At 40.1% G+C, this 27,156-nt stretch overlaps 1 protein-coding gene across 2 annotated transcripts in view; it reads left to right on the forward strand.

Moving 5' to 3' along the window:
- The window catches only part of snx19b (sorting nexin 19b), a 53,501-nt gene that overhangs the window by 9,652 nt on the left and 16,693 nt on the right, over nt 1-27,156 (forward strand). For both annotated transcript variants that reach the window (XM_044203721.1, XM_044203722.1), the window contains exon 11: nt 4,541-4,670. In XM_044203721.1, the coding sequence (XP_044059656.1) occupies nt 4,541-4,670 (130 nt within the window). The remainder of the gene's footprint in view (nt 1-4,540; nt 4,671-27,156) is intronic.

Below are 27,156 nucleotides of genomic sequence, written 5' to 3' on the forward strand. Positions count from 1 at the left end.
TTGTCTGCTTTCGTTTTCCTTTGTGTCTGACCAACTCACTGACTCACTTGTGTCTTCCTGCTTTCCTGTTTGCTTAACTCTACCACTTTCCATTTAGTATCTCACCATGATTACAGCGGGACTATCTGATCGCATCCAGCTTGTTCCAAATTCCAGTCACTCATCAGATTCGCCAGACGGGGTGCGTGTTTTGGCAACCCTTGGCATGGTGCTGTGGCTGAAGAGACAAAAACACAGAAATATGACTTAGTGTAACAATCTTTTATTTTTCCTTTCCAGACCTAAAAGCTTCCATTAATGCCCCATTCACTTTTGTAATGTAATTCTATGTAATTTTGTGGTTTAACAGTGAAGTGGATGGAACTACACTTCACTGCTTCAGTTGTTCAGCTCCCTGTTCACCACAACGGTCCAGCACAACGTCCGCATTACTGCTGACGCCGCACCAGTCCACCCGTCCATCTCACAGTCCTTTTTACCCTCACCTGTGAACAATGCGTATGTAAACAGATGAGTTTCAGATTTAATATTATTATTATGTCAGTATTATGTTAAATAACATAGGCCCATTCTCAATCAGCCAACAGGTGCTCCGCAGCTTTAGATAAATAACTAACTGACATAAACAATCAATACAATGAAATACGCTAATATGTTAAATGTATTTCTTTCATTTTTTTCAAAATTAAAATGAGCTTATATTTAAGGTGTACAAGGACAAATAAACAAAACAAACAAAAAGAGGTTGCAGGCGTTTTAATGGGACATGTGAGCCTGCTGTTGATGTGGGGAGAGAGAGCACAACGTGCAGCTCTGACTCCACTGACAGGCTCTTTCCTGTGGCGTTTTCATGTGTACCGGGGATGAGAGAGCCACATTTATATGATGCTGGGAACGCACAATACCACAGTGACCGTGCTATCGGATAATGATGGATATCCGTCTTCCACAGGCAGCCAAAACCTGTCCGTTAAGCCGTTAGCCAAGTAGTGAGTCTGATTTTAGTTTTGTTGGTGGGCTCAGGTTCAGTCCTGTCAGACTGTGTTGAGGGCTGAGATGTATCAGCATTTCTTTGAGCTTTCAAATCTTTCCATTGCTTGCTCTGATGTCACTATTTTTCTGAATGCTGAGCGCTGGAAAAACTCCTGAGCCAGAAAGCGTGCTGTGTTACTATGACAACTGTGAGTCGTCGTGTCATTAGCTGCAGCGTAACTGGATATTAAAGTTTTTATTACAGTGATTTTAAAATTGATTGCTTTTTTCCTTTCATGAACCATGATATGATTCATCTTGCGACACCCTTTGCCGGGCCACTTTGGGAACCACTGTGTTAGACCATAAGTTAATTTGTGTTAATTGATTTATGTGCAAAGCAAGTGTTGAAATGGGGTTGCTGCTTCGTGCACCTGTTAGTGCCCAAATTTACAGTGGCAGATTCTCTATTTTTCTGTAAAGTGTGTTGTTAAAAGCATTTTTTTTTAATTCCCAGAGCTCAGTTTATTTAAGTTTCAAAATTCTTTGCCTGGTTTTGCTCTGAATATTTTTTATTTTATTTTAAACACTGGTCATATTCAGCCCGATGAAGGGACCCATGCCTAGTGTTAGCCCTAACCCATCATTAACTGTTAGCTGTCCTTAACTCTTAACTAGAATGTCTCTCACCATCCACCATGTTGCATCAGGTACTCTCACTGCTCCATCTTTGTCCATCACAGGGAATCACCATAGGAAAAATAGATGATCTCATTAACATCATATGGAAACTATTTCTGCATTTGCTTGACATTGGAATGAGACATTCCCTTTTATAATTTAATCCAAATTGCATTTCTGTCTTGTTAGGCATCTGGTCATTGTCTTTTTAAGGACTGTCGTGTTTTTCCAGACAGTCAGGGTGAATGAAGGGTGAATGAAGCGCCTAGTTCAGACCAGACCCTGAAATCTTCCACTTTAAAAGTTATCAGACTGACAGTTCACTCAGAGTACTAATATGCTACTTTCACAGCAGATATAGATATCAGAATACTTTGATGTTTCAAACGGGGCATTTACAGTCATCTTTTTACGTTTATGTGGTTTGAATTTCCCTCTTTGCAGAAGGTCATTTCAAAACACTATATTCAAGTTGATCCAAGAAAGAGAAGTACAGACACATGGCTGGAAACCCCTGGACATCTCTATTTGAATTTGTCAGCCTGAAAAAAAAAAAAAATCCTGTTGTTGAAATTGAAAACCTTTAAATGACCTTCTGGAAATTTCAGAGGGGAGAAAACCACATAAATACAGATAGATGGTTTCCAAAGTAAAATACAATTACAATTTAGCTATCCAGTTGCTTGTACAGCTTCTAATTATTATGACCTGTCTTTACTTCTGAAAGGCCACCTCCATTTTTTTGCTTATATCCTGGCAACAATCGTGCACTGATTTACGCTCAGTAGCCACTTTGTTATGTAAAATCTAATGCAGTCCAATACAAGAGCTTGCAAAGATAATAATATTCAGTTTTGATTGACACCGTCAGCAAGGTATGACTTTAACTATATGTTTGTTATTGAGGTTGTACTTTGCAGTGGTGTTGAACTGGACTGCATTATATTGAGAGGTATTTCTGACGCTTTGCCCACCCCATTTACAAACACGAGGGGGGAAGAATATTAGAAACACGTTTCAATATAATGCAGTCCAGTACACCACCACCACTGACTATGACCTCAATGATAAACATAAAGTTATATTAATTAAAGTAAAATATGTGGCTGAGCTGTTGTACTCCATTATTGCATTAGATTGTAAAGGCGTACCTAATAAAGTGGCCAGGAAACGTGGATATGTTTTGTGCCAAAAGTGGACATTTTACACTGTAAGAGTGTGTTCAGTGATCCACGGTAATCTGAACTAAATACTTCAAACAGATTAAGGCAGTAGTTTGATTGATTACATGGTTGTTTACATGCTTTGCAGCTGATTTGCCCCCCAAGAAGCTGAGTTAACATACACAAAAGAAATCTGATTGGGAGAATCAAGTTAAAGGAAGAAAACCTGCCTTACTTGACTTGAAAAGCAAATTCAGTTAACCGGGTTCACAGCAATAACCTTGTTACCTATGTTAGCATAGCAACATAGTCAGTAATCAGGTTTCTCCCCGACTCTCTACCATATTTATCATATTACTAAAATATTTAAAGAACATTAGTAATGTGTATGACACTGCAACAACCATTTGTTTATTTATGGATCTATTTATTTATTGGCAGAGCATTAGGACTGACTGCATATTGAGGAGACAGGCAGTGGGAGAGCACACATGTTTTCCTTACACATTGAGAGTGTTTAAATGTTACTGATTAGCTTCATTTTTAGTTAGAATTTGATTAAATTATTTTGGCTTCAGAAGAAGTCACTGTTACAAGTAATGATATTTTCATTCTGCTCACAGTCAGTGATATTTTCCTGCTGTTGTAAAAAAATTAGAAGCTCACCCAGGTCAAATAAGTTCCCTATCTGTGTTGGACGAGTTATACCCTTACACTGATTAAGAAAACTGTGTGTCTTGTGTACCTGACGTTTAATAAATTAAGTTACTGCAGAGAGCTGTCAGTGAACGGGTTACTCAGTGTATGTGTTTGCATTTTTGTAGTTATCTACCTCATGCTCTTTTTAAAGTGGTTCTTCTCAAAATCAATCTTTTCAGTATTCATTCACCCTTTGTGGACTTGAGAGGTGGTTGTAAAACGTTTGTAGTTTTGTCACGGAGCACGCCAGCTGTTGTCAGGGGCGTAGCACATGTGGCTGTCCTCACATGAGGGCCCTGTATACTCAGGCCCATTTTTCCCCCCAGTACTACGCTGCTGGCTGTGGTCATCTTTAATTCATGTCCACAGTTATCGTGGATTCCAGTACCAGTTTTCACAGTGGAAAAAAGCATCAAATGTCTGTAAAGGATAAAACTGCAAACCTTTGACAGCCACCATTCAAGACTATAGAGAGGTTTTTGTTTGATTCTCAGAGGATTTTAGGTGGCCTGTTGACTTTTGATGCCATCAAGATGTTTTCTGATGGGACTTTTCACTCTTAATACACATAAACTTAAATATATCCTGCAGATAGCATTGAAATGATTGTGCTAACCAAAAGACTTCCTTGACTAACAAACAGTACATGCAGATGTAGTATAAACTAGTAGATTTTAGAGTGCGAGAATAAAAAGTCCCACTCAGCAGAACCAGCAGTATCTAGGTCTAACCACATGAGGGCAGTGTTAATAAATGCATGATGTGGAGTGCTGATGTGATTACTGGACCTACGTGTTCATCAGATGCACACAGAGGAAATGCATTTCTCTGAAACAGATTATAATGTTTGGTTTCAGATATACATACATACATACATGTCCCTCTACAGATCCATCTGTCTGTCAGATGCTACTTGTGCATGCTAAACCAACATACAGTACAGTATCATTTACACACAGTAATTATCTTGTAGTATGTCATAGTGAGTTGTGTTTTTGTGTGTGTCCTGCATGTTGTGGGCACAGCATCTGAGACGGCGCTGGCTGAGGTGGCTCTGAACATCCTGTGTCTTCTGATGAAGAAGCAGTGGAGCTGGCTGTGCACCGAAAACATTCAGAGGACCATCCGGCTGCTGTTTGGGACCCTTATTAACAGGTGACATGCGACATTCATTAAACAGTCATGGGATGCCACAAAAAAAGTACTGTAAGATAAACTTGATTTCAGTAACACTTGTCTTACAGCAAACCTTTTCCCCAGGAAGTGACCAAAACAGATACAGAGGCATCAACTTAACACATACTTAAAATAGATAGATTTAATATAGATTTAGATAAATGCATTACATTTGAATTAAATAGAGTTAAATAAAAACAAGTTGGCCATCTGAATTAATATACATAACAGTGAATCTGCAAGTGTAGCCTTAAGTCAGAAGGTTTAGCAATGCTAAAGATGTGGCACTTGTGATGGTGGTGTTGGTATGTCTGTCAGACTAATCGACCGTCTGTCAGTCCAACACTTGTCCTGAGTAAAAGATCATGACAAGTATAGCTCGATAGATTCGTGTTTCCAACACTTTACTGTATGACTCAAGATACCTCAAAAATGAATAACCGAATTCTTCTCGGCCTTTCATAATGCTAACATATGCTAACATACTAACATGTCCACTGGTATGAAAGCTAGCCTCCTCTGACTGAGTATTTTATTTTCAGTCTTTTATTGAGAGTGTCATGACAGTTTGCATCCTCTGTTGGCACGGTAATGCTAATGTTGCCCAGAAGAACTAGCTCAGCATAATTGTGAAAAGTCACAGGTATTAAAGGTGGAGTATGCGATTCTGGAGAAATCCAATACCACGACAAATACCATGATATAGAGCGAACAACGACACAGCAAGTAATGGAACTAACGTGTAACACAGATCTGAGCCTGATTGATTCAGTTTTGTTTTCTGGTGATCTCAATTTAGGCTATATAGCCATTTTCTTCCGCTTATCTCGCTCTGGGTTGCCATGACAGCAGGCGAAAAAAGGTAGCTCAGATGTTCCCCTTCCAGCCACATCCTCCAGCGCTTTCTGAGGGATCCTGAGACTTTCCCAGGGCACAGGGGATGTATAAGCCCTCCTGTGTTTTTTGGGTTTATCCCGGGGTTTCCTCCCAGTTGGATGTGCCCTCCAGAGGGAGGCATCCAAGAGGCATCCTAATCAGATGCCCAAACCATCTCACAGTAACTGAGTCCTTTCAGTGTGAAGGAGCAGTGGTTCTACTTTGAGCTCCATACAGTGTCAGTATGCTCAAAAAAATAACTAGCTCGTACAGCGTGTCGTCTGACCGTCTCAAGGCAAAAGGCAACGTGATGCTCCTTTTTAAAATGGGGATAATGGCCCATATTTAAGACAGTCACCCTGAAGGTATTCATAGTGTTGCACTGGTTGTATACGGGAAAAGTGACAGAAGTTGTTAAAAAAAAAAGCTGACAAAAGAGAGCTTCAAAGAGAATTTCAAACCCTGCTTTCTTTCTCACCTTCGCACGTCTGGCCAATCATCTGTGGATCTCCCGGTCCGTCTTACCCTCACTTGTGATCAAGACTCCAACTCACTCCAAACCTGAAGTGGGCAATCCACCATTTTTCGTTTAAATTTATTGTTATTTTCCTTTACAATGATGTTTATTTATGTAATATTGCAGGGACAAAGCTTCACTTAGATACTGTACATGTTTAATTTATCCCCGCGGGAGGTTTTGCTGGCATAGCATTCTCGCTTTTTTCATCACTGTTTTACTTTACATTCACACAGTTAACATATTCAGTCTGGGAGTTTCTCAGTGCACCCACAGTTCTAAGAGCTACTAAGTGCAAGTAAAGTCTTATGATTTGGCTGCAGATCAGCTCCACTGAAGCACCAGTGAGCTTAGTGCTTTGCTCAATCGTATTTTTATAGGCGTTGTTGACAGAGTATAGGGGGAGGTGTTCGTTTTCATTCTTAGTGACTGGTTATATGCAGATGCTGGTGACATTTTAAAACAACCTGATCAGGACCATGCTGCTGATGCTGCCACAACAAAGCAAATCATTTTTCTCTCCCTTTAACAACACTTGCCTCTGGATGACCCGGTTCTTAAAGTGCTTTTACAAGGGCTTCAGCAGCAAAGAAGTGATGGAAACCTCTACACAGGAGGGGGCGGCTGAGTCTGCAGACTCAGCCAGGTCAGGACATGAAGACACATGGTTCCCAGTGGAGATACCACAGATATGGCTGTTTATGAGCTGGAGAGGGGACTCTGGCTTATGTAAAGTCGTTAGTTGATGAGAGAGTTGATATTTTAGACAAGGGTTGACTATGAGCCTTTGTAGTGGTCCATGTTTTACAAAATCAGGGGCATCACTTGCAATGCAATGTACCTATTAACCACTTAACACATATATAAACAGAAAAATATCCTCTTTATCTGATTAGGGAAACTTTCTCTTACTTTTTGAATAGTATCTTTTTACTGTTACATTTTTTGTAAAATGTATGAGTCTATGTGCATACATGCATGCCTGCACTATTTGGCCCTCACGAGAATGCCTGACACAACTTCCCAAACATTTGTCGCAGATAGGTATAGCTCCTGCTGCCAGTAAACCAAACATGCAGACAGTGTTCTCAGGTTCTAGTGTTTGTGCTGTTAGTGCTGTGACCTCACGTTCCCTGGGGTGTCAGTACCAGAATATCGTTTCTTCATATTGATACCAGGCCTTCTATTTCAAGACGTTCCGTCAGGCCTTGTGCTTTTGTTTGGCCTTGTCTATATTAGGCAGCGGTCTGTCAACATTGCAGTGACAGCTCTCAGTGTGGCAGGTATCTCCTCTCATCAACCAGTTTTTCTGTACAGAGGAGACAAGATGCTCTGGCTGTGAACTGCTGTTGATAGAAACACTACATATGAAATTGTGTTACTAAGATGGCTCGGTTCATGTATAATTTTTATAAACAGTTAAAAACAAAGACAATATATAGACAATAAAACAACCCAAATAGATGAAAAATAAAAATTCCAAGCATGTATTAAAGTGTTACATAAAAGTAAAATGTAGAAATAAAGCAGCAAAATCTTACATAAAAATTTAAATGATGTAAAAGCCTTATATAAAAGCCACTCTTCTAAAAGGAAAAAGTGATTGAGGAATGATGTGAATGATTGTTAGCGTATGTTGTGGTGCTTTAAAGCGTCTGGGCCACAACCTTTGGGCTTTAGCCAGGATTTACTGATGGTTACCAGAACCATGCCTAAGTATTTCAGGTTGCACTCCATCTGGTTAAGAGATACAAAAAAACAAAGATGTAGCAGTTTTACTGTCCATTTCTAGCCATTCCTTAAAACTCTGCTAAACAATATTTTTAGCCATGCTAGCGGCCTGGCTTTAGGGATGGCAACGATGGTTGTTGGGTTGATCCACAAGACAGAATATCGATGGATTGCCATGAAATTTAGTACAGACACTTATGACTCCCAGAGGATGAATCCTACTGATTTTGGTGATCCCCTGACTTTTCATCTAGCGCCACCAGCAGGCTGAATTTTTTTTTTTTGCTCAGATTGAAACTATTTGATGGATTGCCATGAAACTTGGTGCAGACATTCATGTCACCCTAGGATGAATTTTAATAACTCGTATAATAAGAGGTGATTCTCATCAGCACCATCAGGTCAAAATTTGTCTCATTTGTCTTTCGTTTATGACTGAATATTTGCAAAATGAATGGCATTGCCATCCTCCAAACTAAGATGGTGACCATGGTAAACAATATACCTACTTACCATCAACATGCTCACATTGTCATTGTGAACATGTTGACATGCAGACATTAGCATTTTCCTTATAGCATCACTGTGCCTATGTACAGCCTCACAGACCCACTAGCGTGGCTGTAGACTCTTAGTCTTGTTAATATTAAAATTTAATCTAATTACTCTGAAAAGTGAAATGGCTGCTAGTATTGCCATGCTCCCGTAGAATTAACACTTAATTTCTGCAGCTGTATGTAGCTTTTAGCCACTTGTAGCCCATTGTTTTGGTTTTCCCACTGCCGGTTGCGTGAATACCCAGTTGTTTGCTAACATATTAGCCATAACAATATGCTAACCTGATGGTGTATCAAGGCTGTGTTTCTGTGATTTGTTAAGTAGTTGTTTTTCACCTAATGATTGACAGGCTTGATAAGAAACTAATTAACTCCGGACCTCATTGTGCATTGTGCATTATTGCTCACTGAAATATCAAAAAATACCTCACATATTTTTCAAGAGATATTCAGTGCGGAGGACAAATATAAAGACACAGTAGACACTACAATGATCTTAACAAATAGCCATGGAAGTGCATTCAAGTATCGAATTAACTGGACCGTACCATGTAATATATATTTAGTATAATTCAATTTGTTTCAGTTTTGGTCAGTTATTCTTATTAATAAATGGATCCACAATTAGTCTAAAAATCCAATTTATGAAATAGTTTTAGTGGGACTGACAGGTTATGTCAAGTGCTGTGAAGGCTTTTATATAATCTGACAGCTGTTTAGTGGGAGGCAAATAGAAGCTGCAGGCAGCAGAAACCTCATCCCTGCCGGTCTACAACTGTAGTGGATGCACGTCTGTCAGAATTTAATTTGGAATTGCCAGTGGATAGAGAAAGTGTGTGTTTGTGTGTGGGAGATGAAACCAGGACCCAACAGGCCAAATCTGGGTCTGTGTGTGTGTGTGACAGGTCTGGCTGGAAAAGCCGGCTCTCTGCTCCTATAAATGGGGTCCAAGGCGAGGCTCTGGTTTGGGAGATGTCTGATTTTTATGGACTGGAAAGTGGGACAGTTTAAGATGAATATAGGCTCTTTCTCTTAGACAGCAGTCTGGATGGAAAATCCAGCTGGAGCCAGGCTGTTGTCAGTGTCTAGATGTACTGTAGATGTAGCAGAGTGTAGCCACTTTATGTCAGCATCACAAGCATTTGTCAGGATACTCCATGTTCTTTTTGGTTAAATGTGTCTGTAAACATAATACTTTCTTCATTTGCCAAATAAAAAGCCAAGTTAACTCCACTCGGTGATTATCTTGAGGCAAACATCCATCAATACAAATAACTCAATAGCACTTTCAGAAAGCGTGCTGAGACTTATGTTAGCCTTAAAAAATGTATGAAGTCAACTCCATAAATGCATGCAGGAGAGTTGTCGAGGTGGGTTTGCGCTGCAATAGTTTGAAGGCTCCTATATTCATTTACATGCACTGAACACTGGCTGCAATTGTATGGTGGAGAAAGTGGGTCAGTGGTGATGGTACAGTATAATGATTGTAATTAATCAAATTGCATCAAGTGGTTCAGATTTTCTGCTTTTTTGCCATTGGACTGTGGTCAGTAACACACTGTAAGTGTGGAACTTTCCCCCTGCGAGTCCTGTCCTCAATGCACCTGTCACACAATGACATGATTCTTTATTTTTATTCCCTAAAACGGCATATTAATACTTCCATAAACAATTCAAGTGGTACCTATAAGTCCTCGCTGACAGCTTGATGATGGAGGTGAGGATGAAGGGGAGTATGGAGGATTTAAAGCTTGTCAACAGTTGTCATAGAGAACACTCTCACTCTCTCAATCTTCTTCTTTTGCTCTCTCTGTCTCTGCTTCAGATGCACTGTTAATTAATACCCAGGGATCTCCATCTGACATACAGTGGCCAGCTTAGGTTTCACCAGTGGTGAACAACAAGTTGTTTGGCTTCAGGGAAAGTGGTTTCTGTCTCACTGCTGCACTATTTAGCCTGTGACCACATTGTGGCATTTGGAGAGAACTGTGAAGATATGGAACACCAACCTTAACAAAATATACAACACTGGCTTATTCACCATGAGTCCACTTGCATGCTGTTTTATAATTTGTTTTTCAATTTTGAGAGTTGGCAGTTTGCCTCTGAATGCACACTTTAGCACAGTGAATGGGCAGGTGGATTGCTTCAGAGGATTGGAGAATGCTGTATCCAAGAACAACAGTCTTGAATGTTAAACTGGTTATTAAAGCCATTCCTAATATGATGTTTTTGCTACAGGCTCATTTTCACACAAACACAGTCCTCTTACCAGTGGTGGAATGTAACTTAAGTACATTTACTCAAGTACTGTACTTAAGTACAAATTCGATTTGATGTTTCCATTTTCTGCTACTTTCTACTTCTACTCCACCACATCTCAGAGCCAAATGTTGTACTTTTTACTCCGCTACATTTGTCTGACAGTTTTGTTAGTAGTTACTTTTCAGATGATAGTTTTTCATACCCTTCCTGTTATATCAACAAATGTGGTGATTTTGAATGTGAATGTTTGTGATAAACTGAAGGATGAAGTGTTCCTTTATGGGTTGAGAAAATTCTCCTCCTTCTTAAGCAAAATAAACTCTTTAAACCCCCCCCCCCTCGGATCAGCTGGAAAACGCATCGTCACAAAGCTGAAAACAGGGCTGTTTTTGTGAGCTCATGAAAAGTTGACTTTTTAGAGATACGTGGTTCTCACAGGACAGCGACATTACAAACATATGATGATCTTATGCATTGCTGTAGATTAAACTACCCAACAGTAATTAATGCAGCAGGAATATGAATCCAGAAACATCAGATATAACAGGAAACACTGACAGGAGCATTTTACTGCACTAAGAGTACTTTTAATTTTCATACTTTAAGTACATTTTGCTGATAGTACTTACATGCTTTTACCTAAGCAAGGTTTTGAATGCAGGACTTTTACTTGTAGTGGAGTATTTTCACAGTGTGGTATTCATACTTTTACTGAAGTAAAGGATGTGAATATTTCTTCCACCACTGCCTCTTACTAGCTTTTTTTCGGCACTTTCAGACGCATCGCACAGTCTTCATCAGGGGACAGAGTTTGCTCTGTTGCCATGTCATGGCTGGATAGGAAGTGATCGCAACTGAGCCATCTCCATGACAACTGAGCAAACTCCAGCCGCTGACAATGACCATGAAATGCAGTTGAAAGATGCAGAAAAAGCTAGTAAGTGGACCTTTGAGTTAAGATTGTTTTTGTAAAAGTACTATTTCCAATGTCAAGAATGAAACTTCACACTGTGTTCAAGGCCTCATAACACTTATATGACATGACAAAAATGGAAATTAAGACAGGATCCCACACTGGTGGTGGTGGTGGAGTAAAGCCAGCAGGTGGATGATGGAAACACTCAGTTGGATCTCCCATAACGTCCTGGAAGTCCTAGTGGTGATGGTAGAGGCTGTGGGTTACGCATTAGTATGCCTGAAAGACAGAATGACAAAGTGAATAAGGGATTGCATTGATATTTAAAGAGCACCATCCAAGGACCAGTTGGCTCCAAGAACACCATCAGAAAGATGATTGGCCAGATGTAGTCACATTAGAATTTGTGAATGAAAGAAACTACCAACAGCGTGGTAGAGCGGAAGTGATGGAGTCTGAAGTGCCATTCAGTGTAAACACAATGGCAGCCGTGCCGCAGAGGTCGGCGGCAGTGGCAGGGAGAGGGAGGCCGGCTGCTGCCCTTGTGAACGCGCACAGCTCTTTGTGGTTACATTTAGAGTTTATGATGATTCAATCTTTCCGTCTTGCCACCGCGGCTCGCCGTGGGACCATGGCGACCATAAAAACCACAGCAAGAGAAATGACACAGGAGTTGATTTTACTGTATGTGGGTTCCCTGACTTATATACTTCTTCAGCAGCAGAGAACAGACAGATCAATGAAGAGAAACTGTACACATCAGCTTCAAAGTCTGATTATCCGGTCTTGGACAATCAGAATCAGAATCAGAAATACTTTATTGATCCCCGAGGGGAAACTCTTTTGTTACAGCAGCTCACTGTCACGTCAGGAATAGAAGTGCTAAGCAAATCAGAATATGATACACTATAATAAAATTAAGTACACCGTGGATATAAGTATAAAATTAAAACAAGTGTAAAGTACAAAGTGGATTTACCGGTTGATGATAAGTATGTACGGTATATTAATACAATCTAATAATACAAGTAGTAAGTAATAGTGCATAAACTGTCAAGTTAAGTGTAGCTTATTAAAATTATTATGAGGCGGTGGATATTGCACAGCAGTAATAGAAGTATGAATAAATATCAATAAGTAGGGAGTTTTAAACTGAAAAGAGTATATTGCACAGCAGTATTAAACACAGAATATTGCACAATTATGTCAAGTACTGCAGTGATGTTAATGATCAATGTCCACAATGTTTATGATACTGGTTAGCAAAACTTGATATCCTTGTGTGATTTTGCTACGCATTTTCTCTTTTTTAAGCTACAACCCGCTTGATTTGGCTGTGTGTTGAGATTATACTAGGTGGATAGCAGCAGGTAGGATCAGAGGTAGCCAGGAGCCACGGTGGAATTGCGCCCCGCTGCTGCTGATTCAAAATACAGACACTGATGTCACCGGGCAACGCTTCCGCTTAAGAAATAGCAGAAATTCTCAGATAGCGGAATAAAGGCAGAATATGAGAGTTCCTCTTATGTCACTGTTGATTTAACAGTTTGTTGCGTTGAATCAATAAAAATCAATTAATGCAGGTTTAAGAAATAAAATGGTAAAGAAATGAAAGATACATGATTTATATAATGAAATGCTTTATTTTCCTTTTGTCGAAACTTTGTAGCTGCAGAAGGACATTACATAGATACATCTTGAGCTTCTAGCACCAAGTGCGGTAAGACTAAAACTGCAGTTGTTTTCAAATTTAATATTGTTTCACTTTTGTTACCACTGGAAAACCCTCCTAGTCTGTTATTCATTCTTACAAAGGCCACAGCACTAGCAGTACAATTTAGGCACAACTTAGGACTCAGGCTAGCTCCATGCTGCTGTCATGTGTTGAGCAGATCCATATGTAGTCGAACGGCTCATTTGCCTGGTAGTCTGCTGCAGGCTCGCCACCATCTCCGCCAGAGAGAAAAAAATACAGTTTCAAATGAATTGGTTCAGACACTCTGGTCTAAAATTACTCCATGTAAGAATATACATCAGCAGATATTTAGATATTAACAGTATGAGAGAATAGTCATATGTGTCTGGCTCTAAATCTTCTAGTTGTGACTTTAGTAGCTGTTGTTCCTAGAATTTATTCCTTTGGACATAGTGTTTCATTTGGCTCCTCTGCCTGGCTTTACAAGTGTCAGAGTTAGTTTTTTATCATGTCCTAACATAACAGAAGACCTCATGCCGTGTTACTGTGTGAAGACCTAATTATTCTCAGTGACAGTGATGCGGGGAATCCAGGGGCTTAAGTCTTTCTCTTCTAAGTGATTGTCCCAAAAACAGAGATCCCTCCCCAACGCGGGAGTATTTTTGACATCGCTGGTTGTTTTCACAGTGAGGAGGTGATATCAGAGTCCTCTGCTGTTTTTCTTTTCTGGTTCTGTTCCTTGACATATGGGTCCTGGGGCCAGGCATGAGGTATAAACATAAGAACCCGCTTGGAAGCTCCATGCTTCTTCTGTCAGAAGGAATTCACTCTGAGGCTGAGTGTGCTGGTGGTCAGAGGGGTGGGCCATACATCCCAGATTTGGTATTGGTGGGAAGAAGAGGAGGGAGTGTTGGATGGAAAAGCTTATTGCTTATTACATAATGGAGCAGGCTATCTGTCACCCTACGTAGAGTGGAGGAGGTGTGACATCCCTGGACAGGCTGTTCCTGAGATGAGACAAATGCAGACACACTCCTCATTGTGGGATCAGGCTATCTGAGGGGTTTATACCCTGTGTTTCAGTTGGAAGTTTGCCCTGTGTCATGTCACGATCACGTTTACTCGGGGCATTGTTCTCTTTCTACATCTACAGACGTTTCTGAAATATAAATAGTGTCCTCTATTACAGGCTAATAGTAGTCTGCAGTTGCTTTCCAATTCCTACAGACCTGTGTAATCATCTCAAGGGGACATTATAGGTCAAATACCTGGGTCACTTCTCGTGAAGGTTTTGAAGCACACTTATCCCCAGCCCCAGTGTGCCATCAGTTAAGCTTGCCAGCCTCCATGTCCATTTATCCTTATTTAGTGTTAGTGAGTTGTAGGGATACTGAAATCCTCCCTTGGCAGGACATGAAAGATAATATGGCTCATTATTGTCCACACTCTTGAAGATGAAGGACAAGTGCCGCGTGCTAAAACGCTGTCAGGATGTTTACAAAATGAACTCGATAAGTGACCCTTTGGCCTCTTCACATCTCTGGTGTCTGTTTTCACTGCTCACCTGAGCCTGGGGCCTGAGATATGGCTCCAAAGTCACGGTTGGTCTTCTGTCTCCAGAGACATACTTGTGCAATGACATGTTGTCTGTCGAAAACTGGCTGTAGGCTTATTTTAGCTCAAACGGGGCCCAGTTATACTTGTCTGTGTTTACCATAAATGGAAACTAAGATAAATCCCATTGGAGTCCAACACATACATAGTTGTTAGCCAGCTCAGCTGATGTTTTATGCGTATTTGGATTATCTTGCGTCACTGATTATTGATTTCCTGCCAAGTATTCAAAGCATCTCCCCTTTATCTTGATTGTCGTTGATTGTGTCAGATTGATTGTTGGAGTTGAGCCCAATTGTTCATTTAATCAGCTGATTCAATCCCTTGAGCTTGTGCAACTGGACTTTCTCTTACAACTCTCAATGAGTGTCTCATGGAAGCTAAAAGTACACCGAGCATGTCACAGCTAAAGAATTAAAGTCAAACTTAAATTGAAATTCATTTTTGCTGAGAAATCAGCATATATATTCCTGGTGTTTGTTTTGATTTGTGTGCTTATTTAGTCAAAATTGTAATTGGATTTATTTTTCTGCCGTTTGTGCCCCATGCATTAGTGTTCTTCAGAAGGATTTTAGGTTCAGATAATAAGTGTTTCCAGCCACCTGATTGTGTGCACATTTGTAGAAACGCAAACAATTTGAGTTATTGCAAAAATATTGCAAAAAATGCTTTTACGCTCGGCTAATGTGGAAAACTTGGTGTATCGATAAAACAAAATGCGACAAAGTACAATGGAAACATGCTTAGAGAATAAATCATGACGCACATGAAGCATCTGACTTAAACATCCACTGAAGAGACCAGAAAATGTGCAGCAGATAAAAGCATCACATCTGTATGGACGGATGAGGAGATTGTAACATTCCTCACCTTAATTCTTGAAACAAACATAAACGCCATATTTCCATCACGTTGTTTCTACATGGTTTTCTAGCGTTTGAGTTTTGACTGGTGCTCTTTTAATGACGCCATCTCATTGGGCCCTCTTCTTCTGCGATGGTATAATGGTACCCGACTGGAGAATTAACTCCACCAACTGTTTATCTCGATATGCTCAACTCCTAATATTTGCATGACAGTAGTAGTGGATGAAAATGTGCATTAATTTGCATTTTCTTTTACCGATTTTCTAGACACATTTACAATTTGTGCAGCATTTGGTGCATATTTTGAAATATCACTTCAATTCCAACGGCTACACAGGCAGTTAAGCAGCTGGAGGCTGACGTTGTTTAGCCTTTTGCGTAGGTCCATCTGTGATTTATGCACTCCGTTTGTGACTTTTTTTCGTGATTCGAATCACAAAGTGATGTGTGGAGTGGTAAGGTTACAGAACTACACATTGTTGTGAGTTTTTACAGTCATTCATTGTTAATTTGTCATCACAACTAGATCCATGAAAAAGAGACAGCTAGCTGCTAGCTAGACCCCCTCCTTACTGTAATGCAAGATGAACACAACTCTGAGCGTGCAGGAGCTGACAATGACTCAGCGGGTGTTGAAACAAAAAAACTAACCAAAAGTAATGTCTAGTGGGAATCAGCGCTAACTAGGTTCCACTTTCTGAGTGAAAGCTCACTACCCCAGCTTGCTTGCTTCCTTAAAACACTAATAGTTGATAGCTAACGCTATGTTGACCTGTTGAAAAAGGGGGAAAATGCCTTTTTATCAACGTCAGAAGTGCACCGCGGACCACAAGTTGACAGCGTGTCTCCCAGCAATGCCAGCCCTCAAATGTCAGTCAGCTGCCATAGGAAACACGCACCCAGGGGCTTAAGCTTAGGCACAAATAAGCCCCTAAACAGTTTTATCCTCTTTTTTAAAATGGAAAAACATGCACAATAGCTACAGTATCATTATAGTTTTATATTTCCTTACACGAAAAGTGAGGAGAATTCAAATTTCACTTCCACTGTAATGTACTGTAATTCTCTGAGCAATGATGTTGCACTAAATCTGGTCAGTCATCTCACTGATTGTCATTCAGTTGGCACTACAAGCCTAGGTAAGTTTAAGAAAACTGAAAATGGAAGTGGAGACTGATAGTTACCAGTCAGTCCATAGGAATAAAAGGAGGAAGATGTAATATGTGTGTTTTGTCTCTAACGCTCTCTGGGATTTTCCTCGGAGCTCATATTGGGTCAGCACTGCTTACTCTCTATGCCTACTTGTGTATCTTTGGAAACTCAAGGGCAATGCTCGAGGGATTTTCCTCATAGGTCTGTAGTGTGTCACCTGCACTGTAAACGTGTCTTTGCTGGCAGGCTGAACAGCGGCGTGTTTTTCACCCAGGCATTCTTGGGTCGACAACCATCTACTCCTTGTGTACAGCACTGTTAGACTGTTTATATCAAACCGGCCTTGCTGTAATATACTGTATCTAAGCTTTTCTTTATGATCAGTGCCGTATACTTTAAAAGATGTTTTAAAATGCCAATAAAGAGGGCACAAACATCTGCAAGGAGTTTGTAAAATTAGCAGGCTGATGGAACAGACTGGTGACTTATACATTATTTGCAAACTTCCCCTGAGGTGATCCACACTTGTGTATCAGTGTGACTTTAATATGGTTACACTACATGTTTTGTTGAATTTGAGCCACATTAAGCCCACAGGCAGAAAGCAGAACATTGGTTGTGGCGCTCTCCTCTTGGTTGAAAAATATCTCTCTGACAGAGTGGGCCTGGAAAACAACTCTGGTGGTTTTCATGGTAGCAATAATGCTGTGCAGTCTAAGACTCTACCAGACCACAATCTCTCATATGGAATTACTTGGCATTTGTCAGCTCTAATTGGTTGAAAGCACTCTGCTTGTGTGTGTGTGTGTGTGTGTGTGTGTGCAGGATCTAAATCTGTGTGTGGTTGCATGTGCCAAAGGGAAAAGTCATCTCTTTGGTGATGGCATTAAGACTGCAATGATGATGACAGCAGAGAAGTTTGATGGATGTTGTTGTAGCATAGGTAGGTATCTTGACCTGTGTGTGTGTGTGTGTGTGTGTGTGTGTGTGTGTGTTGGTGTTTGCATGCACTGACCTTGCTCGGTGTTTGTCCTGTGTGCTCAGTGTCAGTTTGTGCATTGATGTGACACGTACAGAACCAAGAGGGTGTTAATGTAAACCTCTGTGGGCCATATGGGATTCAATTCTGGCTCAGGCCAGTAACATCACATGTCTGTGTTTTGACCAGCCATGGGGAACGAGGCGCCACAACACGCAGTCCTAATAAAACCGGGCCTGGCATGTGCGCTCACTCAAGCATACACAGAGAAACAGAGCTGACCTTAGACAGCATGGCAGACGGCTGTAAGACGGCACCATTGCCTGAATGGAGGTGGTGATGTGATGAGCCCTGAGCCAGAGGGCTGGACTGAGGTGTACGCCTCACTGGGAGCAGACACATACCACCGAAAACTATGCTCCTTGCTGTGGTGCTCACAACTGCATAGATTGGAAGTCTGGTTGGTCTCTTTCTGTATTATGACTGTACTGTGTAGGCTATAATATGATGATGACGATACCCGCCTTCCTGTTATTGCGTTAGCCTTTTTGCCCCCTGGCGTTGAGGCCTAGTGGTCTCATCATGCCTTATGCGTCTTTTTGTGCATCTCCTTGGTTGTGTGTGCCACAACCATTGATGTGTACATGCTGTCGTCCTTGCTGAAGTTGCCCTTACATTCTGACTTTCTGATTGTAGTCAGCGCTGTGTAGAAATTTAGATCAAGCATGCCAGAAGGCCAACCACAGATTCCTTTTTACAATGCATAGTTTTATATTTTAAACTTTTAGATGTCCTATAATACGGTGGCCGACAAGGGCAAAAATGCACTGCAACTTAAGAAAACACATGCAAATTAAGAAGACATCTTCATCCATTTGACAACACATACACACATTTAGAAAACAAGCTGCTTTTCTTTGAATCTGCGTGCTCCCGCGAGGTAAGTGCACGCTGCAGATCAGAATGCACAAAGTGGAGAAACAGTACCAAACAAAACCACAGAAAAACAGTGAATGGATGATACGGATGCGACTTTGTGATTTACAAACCTTTTTAGTGTCCTCTGGAAACACTTTCGTTGTCGTTTTTTGTTTTTGCATTGCGTTGGTGTATTTTATTGCGTTGTGTGTATTTGCTGCGCGTTTCTGTAGCTGCATGTTTTCGAAATGCTACGCATGTGTTGTCAAATAGATGAAGATGTTTTCTTAATTTGCTTGTGTTTTGTCTATTTGCAGTGCATTTGCCGGCCACCGGATAATGATGGAGGCAAATAAAGAAATATTAAAGCCCCTGAAAACATTTTTTAAGGGCTTTAATATTTCTGTATACATGTGTAGTACGTCTCTATACAACATTAAATTATAACATTAAATATTCATGACTAAATGAGCAAAAATCAAAGTTACACTCACACTTTAAAACTCTGCTTATCTGCTTGATCAAGACTTTTATGGGTGTGGTCATATTTTATTGACAGTGGCCTGGCAACATAAGCAAACAAACCCACAACTGTTACCACATTGTGATTGAAATATTGCTTAATTCTGATAGGTGCGCAGAAGCACGTGACATCACCCTTTTCCAACTGAGCCTCGCCCTATTCAAAATACTGAGAAGAGCTCAGAGAACAATACAGAATACAGAAATCTCTCATGCCAAAACTTTGGGTATTTGAAAATGTTGTAATCATGTAGGACCCCATCACAATTCACAAGGAGCTGATTGAGAACATGTGTTTTTCCGGCCTTTAAGGTTTTCCAGTTTTGAGCTGGACAAAAGATTGGAACCAACAGTTCTCATCAGCCATTGGTCACGCAGGCTATGAGTCAATTATCAACAAGGAGCTCTACACAGTAAGTAAGACGCACCAGGTCCACGAGCAAGCACATATGACAGAGGCTCACGCTGTGGTACAGTAGAGCGCACGTGCGAGCCATTACAGAGCCAGCGGAAGCAGCTGTATTGATGACAATTAAAGTGTATCTATCTGTTGCGTGTCACTTGTTGAGTGTGAGCTTTTTCAGTGGAGAAGTCTTGGGTGATGTAAACAGTTCTCATTTGACCAATATTTAAATGCCATTCAGTGGCCTGTCTACCTTACTGTTTCTGTTCGCTAATGTTGAACAGTGTGCCATCTTACGTCTCAGTGTTCAGTGTGCAGACAGTGTTTCTCACACATTTAGAAATGATTTTTGTTGTTCTGGCTACAAAACAGCAGTGAAATTTCAAGCTAACCAACCGTTACCCTTGAATGCACCATTCTGGCTTCCTTTTCTGTGTTGTCAACAGTGTTTCCCAGCATACGTTTGAAAGAAGAAATATAAAAATATCTTTTTGGGTGGGGGCAAATCTATTTGGGTAGGATGCCCAAATATATTGTACTTATTGGAAACATGTTGATTAAGCACTTATGCTACTATATCCACAAATAGTGTATGTTGTATATAAACAGATGTAGCGTTAATCTTAGTCTGTACTTCTGCCGTGACAGTTCTGAGTAAGGGTTGGCTGTTAACGCTGGTGAATTAACACTTCATCATATTGACCGACCTCTAATTTTATCCCTGCTTCTTAAGCTTAACAGAGCTGGTTTTGGTGAGCACCTGGCACTGACTTTATTTTTACCATGATGAGTTTCTCCTAAAAGAAACAATGTACTATAATTTTTAGAGCTGTATCGTTGACATTGGCAGTTAGGAAAAAAAAGACCATTTGTTGCAATGTCTGGAATTAATCATTGTTGTTGTAGTGCTCACTTACTTCAGGATTCACTCTAAATCGGTAAATCTTTCTCCTGCGTTAATGGGCCTCTTGGGAGCAATTCTTTAGCAGTGATAACCCCATTTGGTTAAGGACAGGATTTATTTCTGAAAAGTAATTTGGATTATTTTTAATAATGTGTGCTGATCAGTGGTTTTATTCCTGTACAGAGTGCATTTGTGTCTGATATTTCCCCCTCTATTTTTGTATTAATTACAGTGCCAATTATTTAGTTTTTTTTTTGTTTTGTTTTTTGGTACATTCAAGTCCTGTCAGGACAGATGAGGGTCAAGCTATTTTTTTCCTGCAGAATATCTTTAATGACTAACGACATCTTGTAATTTGGAAATAGATACATTGCTGCTATTGCTGCTACTCCTGCTCCTAAACATTGAGAATGGCAAATACGTCTTACCAGCCTCCCTGGAATATTAATCCCATCCAAATGGGGCTTTAGGGAGATCTTTTTAACGTATTACTTCGTCAAAATAGTAACTAGTTATGTCACAAACTCTTTATTAAAGATACCTTGTGGGGTTTTCTTGTAAACAAAGTTATGTTTACATTCATTGTTTCTCACCAAAACACATTGTGTGTATCCTTTAGGTCCAACAAAAGCATTGAATGCATTTCCTTCCACATACTGTAAAACATTTGCAAAGCCGATTTTGTTTGAATTTGTTCAAACCTGCAGTGTTGACATGTGTTGTTTACACTGTTTACATCCATGTTTGCTAGCTAGAAGTCTTCTTTCCTACCTACTTTTCTTGGCACACTACCACCACAAACTGTCAATCAGGCGGATAGCATGAAACATTGGCAGGAATGTGGATTGTGTCGCTGGCGTGCTTGTCCACGAGTATGGGGTGCAAACAAAACAGGGACCCGCTCATAAAAACATACTACTAGTGGTCAAAAACACCACAAGGTGCCCTGACGACTCAAGAGATTCAAGAATATAAAGGCTCCACAGGACAAAATGAGCCTTTCCATTAGTCCCAGACACTTGTCATTTTAACCATGCTCTCATTCACTACTAGCACAGCTTCTTGTCTCAAGAGATGTCGTGGTATGTTCATTTTAAGAAACTCAGCAGTGTCCTTTTACCCAGGAATTATTTGGTCATGGTCTTGTTCAAAGCTCCTGTCTGCCCACACAGCCGTGTCCGCTTCATGACTGGTGATTCCTCCTTATTGTTCACAGGCTGCAGATAAATGATCTCATCTGTGGGGATGTAAAATGTTTTCATGATGTCCATGTTCTCCTGCTGTTATTCTCTCTGATGTAAGACCATTTACTGACAATGGAACTCTTAATGGGAACCGGGGTAAACTGTAAGAATTCACCGCCGCCACAGTTCAGTGCTCACCTCAGGACTGAGGTCACGGTTAAGCAGGTTTCTAATTCAGAGGCAGAAAGTCACGACCTGTTGGTTGCATTTTCACCTCTACAAATTGATAATTCAGATGATCAATAAAGATTTTCTGCAAAGGCATTCTAATAGATGCAAGCTTGTGCCTGGATTCTGAGTAAAGAATAGTGGATTAATGATATGTGGACTAAACCAAAACTAGGTAAATTTGGGATGACAAAATATGAATGTAGCATGGAGAATTCCCTTGTTTACAAGTCATTTAACACGCGTCTACACAGAAAGCATTTCAGACATGTTTTGAGTCGTCCATCATACCTGCGTCTGATGCAACAGATACGCTCCTATTGTAATAAATGTAGCTGTCTACACAGGTCACGTAACGGCTTACACTTCACTCGTGCTATACGCACAAACGCATTCTGAAAGCATACTTTTACACTTCAAGTCTCTGTTTTACGCGCGCAACTACAGTGATTATGTGTTGGGTTCTAAGCACTGTCAAAACGCAACCTACACTCAATACTGTGCCTGAACACATCCTGTGTAGATACAGACAGAGGACCGAAGCTGCTGCTATGCTAACGTGCTGCTCATGCTACTCCTCCTGTGTAGACCCGGCGTAAGAAGCAAATATCTTTATGTGGTCAGTTGAGATCTGGTATTTGACTGTACCACTACCAGTCTGAAAGAAAAAAAGGGGTTTTGTTCAATGTGCCCTCTCAATGATATAGATAATGAGTTTCATTTTGTTTCCGAATGTCCTTTTTACTGGGAACCACACAGTACAGTACAGTACAGTACTTTGTTTAATAAGATAAAAACAGAAATAGATTTTCTAAATATGAATGATGCACCAAAACTGACCACATACGAACCATTTAACTTAGCAAGTTACTTGGAGAAAGCCTGGGATATGAGGGGAAAAGGATCAATAAATATCAGGATACATTTTTGGTTTTCAGTATTTCTTTTCTTTCATCTGCTATTCGCTGCACAATTTATTTGAAATTTTGCACATAAACATGATACTTGAAAGTATATGGAAGTATGTATAATGTTAAAATTGGTGGTTGTGTGTTTCCTGGTTTATTAAACTGGTTTTAATTTCATTGTGCATAAGAGATGATAAACAATGGTGTTGGCATGCAGGGCATTATGCCACAGTGGCAAGTTGTTGCTGATATGAGATTTACTTACAGTAAATGCTGTCGAGAATGTGACTGCTGTGATGAAAAAATATGATGATTTGAACTGATTCCAATTTAGGCGTTGGCTTTCACGTTGGAAGGTTTGCAGCAGCAGAGGTTGCATTTTGTAGATATCAATGTTGAGAAATGATCCTAACTGTACATCTGCATCTTTTTAACTTGCACGTACAGTGCAGCCATGATTATAATGAATAGTTCCTGCTTGGCCTTGACACGTTGCTGTCAGGTATTCTAGCCTAGTATTTAATGTTTTGTTATTTTATTATCTTGATCATATTCTGATTGGTCTCAGCAGAATGGAAACTTAGCCTGGAACATTTTGAGTAGTCCGTCTGCTGCCTTCCATTAAATCAGATCCCAGACCAGGCAGTCTCAGCATGTTCATTTAAACTGAAGTGTGAAGCTAGATTGAGACACTCTGTTTAGAACCTGTTTTTTTGTTTTTTTTAACATAGTGCATGATGCCTGCCACGAATACAGATGTACATTCTGGGAAAACACTGCCAAAGAATTTTCATTTGCCCACATTTGTTGAATGGTCTCCACAAAACCACATAGAAAATGATTGTCCTTATTTGTTAAGCAGTAGTTGCTGGACAGGACCGTCCTGCTGTTATTTTTGTGGTGTTGAATATTTGTATTTATGACAGCAAATTGTTATTTGCTTGGCATGACAAAGGCTTTGAAGTGAATGAATTGGTGCATTTTATGTGTTACCTTTAATTCAGACCACAAGCAACAACTCAGCAGTGCTACAGAGGCACTTTGTCACAATATAACGCATTGTAAAATTAACCATAATCTACTTTCAAGTTTTATTTGGTTTCAGCTGTGAAATAGTAACTATGTCACTTTAATAAATTACAGTAACATAAATATATAACTCCGTATAACTGTCACACAGGGATGTGTGTGTTCGATGTGTGTGTGAAGCTCCACGTCAAATTGATCTGAAGTAGCAGCATGTCAGCTTCATCAAATATTAGGCAGCCTCATAGCCAGCAGTTGTTTCTTTTAGACAAATGAGACATGCTAACATAACCTGAGCCATGTATATTTTAAATGAACTGCATCAAGGTCAGTGTGCTGCAGTCTGAAAAGCAGCTGCTCAACCTTCAACCTCTTCTGCCAACTTAGACTCATTAATTGTCTCATTCACTTGTCCAAATTAACATTGGCTCTGACTCTTGTCACTTTTTCCACTCTAATTGTCAATTAGGCAAGGTCATTTTGCAGCTGGGATATGGTGTAAGTGACTGTTTATATTTTTGCAGTGTCAGTAGAAATCACAGTGCAAACTATAATGTGAACACCTCACTCACTCCAGCTGGAGAGATTAAAAAAATGCATTACTGTTGAAATCAAACAAATCTTCTTCTCTGTCTATTTCTATGCATTTATGCACCTATGCAGTTCTAAAACATGCTCTTAAATTCTGTCTTTTCAGTCTGAGAGGCGTTATTCAGTGTGCTCACACAAACCTTAACTGGACATTTTAGTTTGTTTACTCACTGTGTGCACAGCTGTGGCTCATTAATCATCATAGCTACATAATAATTTTGCTGTTGTATCATTACTGATGTGTGTACTAGTAGTAAATTCCTTAGTAATTTACAATTAGGGACATGAACTTTTTCTTTAGTCTCTGTCACTAGACAGCAGCAGAATGTACAAGAAAACCATTCAGTTAAGGACTCATCTGAGACATCATTTGTTGTATCATGTTCTTGTCTTTCTCAGAAATTGGTTTGTAATATTTTATTTTATTACAAAGAGAATGAATCTATGACAGGAGTAGGATCTTCCTCTCTGTTGTAGCCCAGTCACTTTTTTTGCTTCTGCCGTTCAAGATTGAAACTTTAACCTATTTTGATGTGCAGGTCCTTCGACTGTGTATATAACAGTAAGTTGTGATTGCTCCTGTGTCCATTGTCTTCATTTTACACAGTGTCAGTTTATCGGCCTTGATTGGTGGCAGACTGGTTGCATTGATGTGGGAGGCAACCGCTGTTCAACCTTTCCAGCTCTCCGTCTCTCTTTCTCTTATCATGGCAACAAGACACTCTGTGCACTGTAGATAACCATGAAGGAGAATGTACAGGACATGGGTCTCTTTCTTGTCTATGTTTGGCTTTGTTCCAGGATACCATGCAAGTATATCTTGTATCACTTGCCTGCCACTGCAGAAAAGTTGCTTCCTCTGTGTCTCCCAGTCAAAACCTAAAACGTCAAAATGAATGTGTGGCAGTCAACGAAGCACTGCAAAGCCCTGTAAGGAATGATAAACATTTTTCTCCTGCAACAGCCTGTAACCATCAGGAGATTTAATCATATTTTCGTAGCACTAAAGTGACTGTGGAATCCCTGACAAACTGTAAATTAGTCCTAATAATGTCACAGTGCTTCAGCTCTTTATTGTGTCTGGCTGTCAGTGAAGTCTCAGTGTCCATATGTTCCTGTTTGCAGTGGCCAGTCATAACTCTGTGTGATTTAGAGAGCTTGCCTCTGACTGGTATGAGCTGGTGAGGAGACAAACTTCATTGTCCACCTGCTGAGCTTTACCCAGCCTTGACCAAAATACACTCTTGTTGCTGGGGATGAGGCTAGGCTTCAGTGGTAGGACGCTAACAAGATACTAAGTTTGTGCATGTGTGGGTGTAGAATTTACTTTCATAACAACCCAAAGTTTTAGGAATATTTGTTTCCATTTTTAATCTTTTAAACGCAGATTTTGCCCTCAAATGTCCCCTTAAAGTTCAACTGAAATTTAAATTTATAAGGAAGTATAAACTATAATGATACTGCAGCTGGTGGGCATAAACTTCCATTCTTCAAAAGAGTATAAAACAATGTTTGGTTAAATTTGTGGAAACAGTGTGTAAGCATCGAGCCTATGAGTGAGCCTTTGCTCTGGCAGAGGTTGACTGGCTACTGACTGGAGAACATTGTAGCCATGTAGCCTACAAATGTTGATAGCGTTTTTTCCCCACTTTTTCAACAATCCCGTTGGAAATTTAAGACATAACTTTCAACATTTGGGAGAATGCTTCATGCTATTAAGTTTGCATTCCATTTGGGAAATACAATAGAAGCTTGTTAGTCCAGCTTGCTAATGTTAGCATTGATTCCCACTAGATGTTACTTTTTTATCTCTCAGCTAGCTTGCGTACCACTGGACCCAGATGCCTATAATTTTTTGTGCACATTTATGACTGTAAGCTCAAGGACCTCTCGTGGTTGCAGTGATTCACAAAAAAAACCCAAAACATTTTTATTGACTGCTCTGTTTTATACCGCTATTGACTGCTGACTCCTCACTCCTCTTAACTGACTGGTAGGGGCGCAGTATTTGCCATTTTATGATATGCGTTATGACATAGCAAACAGAATTTCCAGCAATTGGCTAGGCTAAAAACAAAGCTTAACTAGTCTATTGCAGGCCCCATTTTGGCCTTTGTTGTGGCTCAAAAACTGACATCCAAAGAAAAGTTTGGTCTCATCTTGAACTAGAGCATCTGCAGTTTAATTCCGTACCCGATATGTTATGATCCACTTAGATTAGGCACAGTACAAGATGAATATATCCCTGTTTTTGTTATCTTCGCCGCCATCTTGATTGTAAGGAAACAGGTGTAGGTGTACCAGATATGCTGAGAAGGGTCTATCTGCAGTCTCGCAGACTACACAACACACCCAGTTCACTACATGACACACCTCCTGATATAACTTCCTGGATTGACGTACTTATTTTAACCCAAACCACGATCTTTTCCTAAACCTAACCAAGTAGTTTTGGTGCCTAAATCTAACCAAACTGCAACCGTTTCTCATTATTATGATATGCCCTCATTTATATATACCACCTTTATTTCATCAGGTCATCTCATTGAGATCAAGATCTCTATTGCAAGAGCGACCTTTACTTGAGTACAGCAGGTAGAAAGAAAAACTAA

Source organism: Siniperca chuatsi, linkage group LG7 (assembly GCF_020085105.1).
Source record: "Siniperca chuatsi isolate FFG_IHB_CAS linkage group LG7, ASM2008510v1, whole genome shotgun sequence".
In the NCBI taxonomy this organism is placed as follows: Eukaryota; Metazoa; Chordata; class Actinopteri; order Centrarchiformes; family Sinipercidae; genus Siniperca; species Siniperca chuatsi.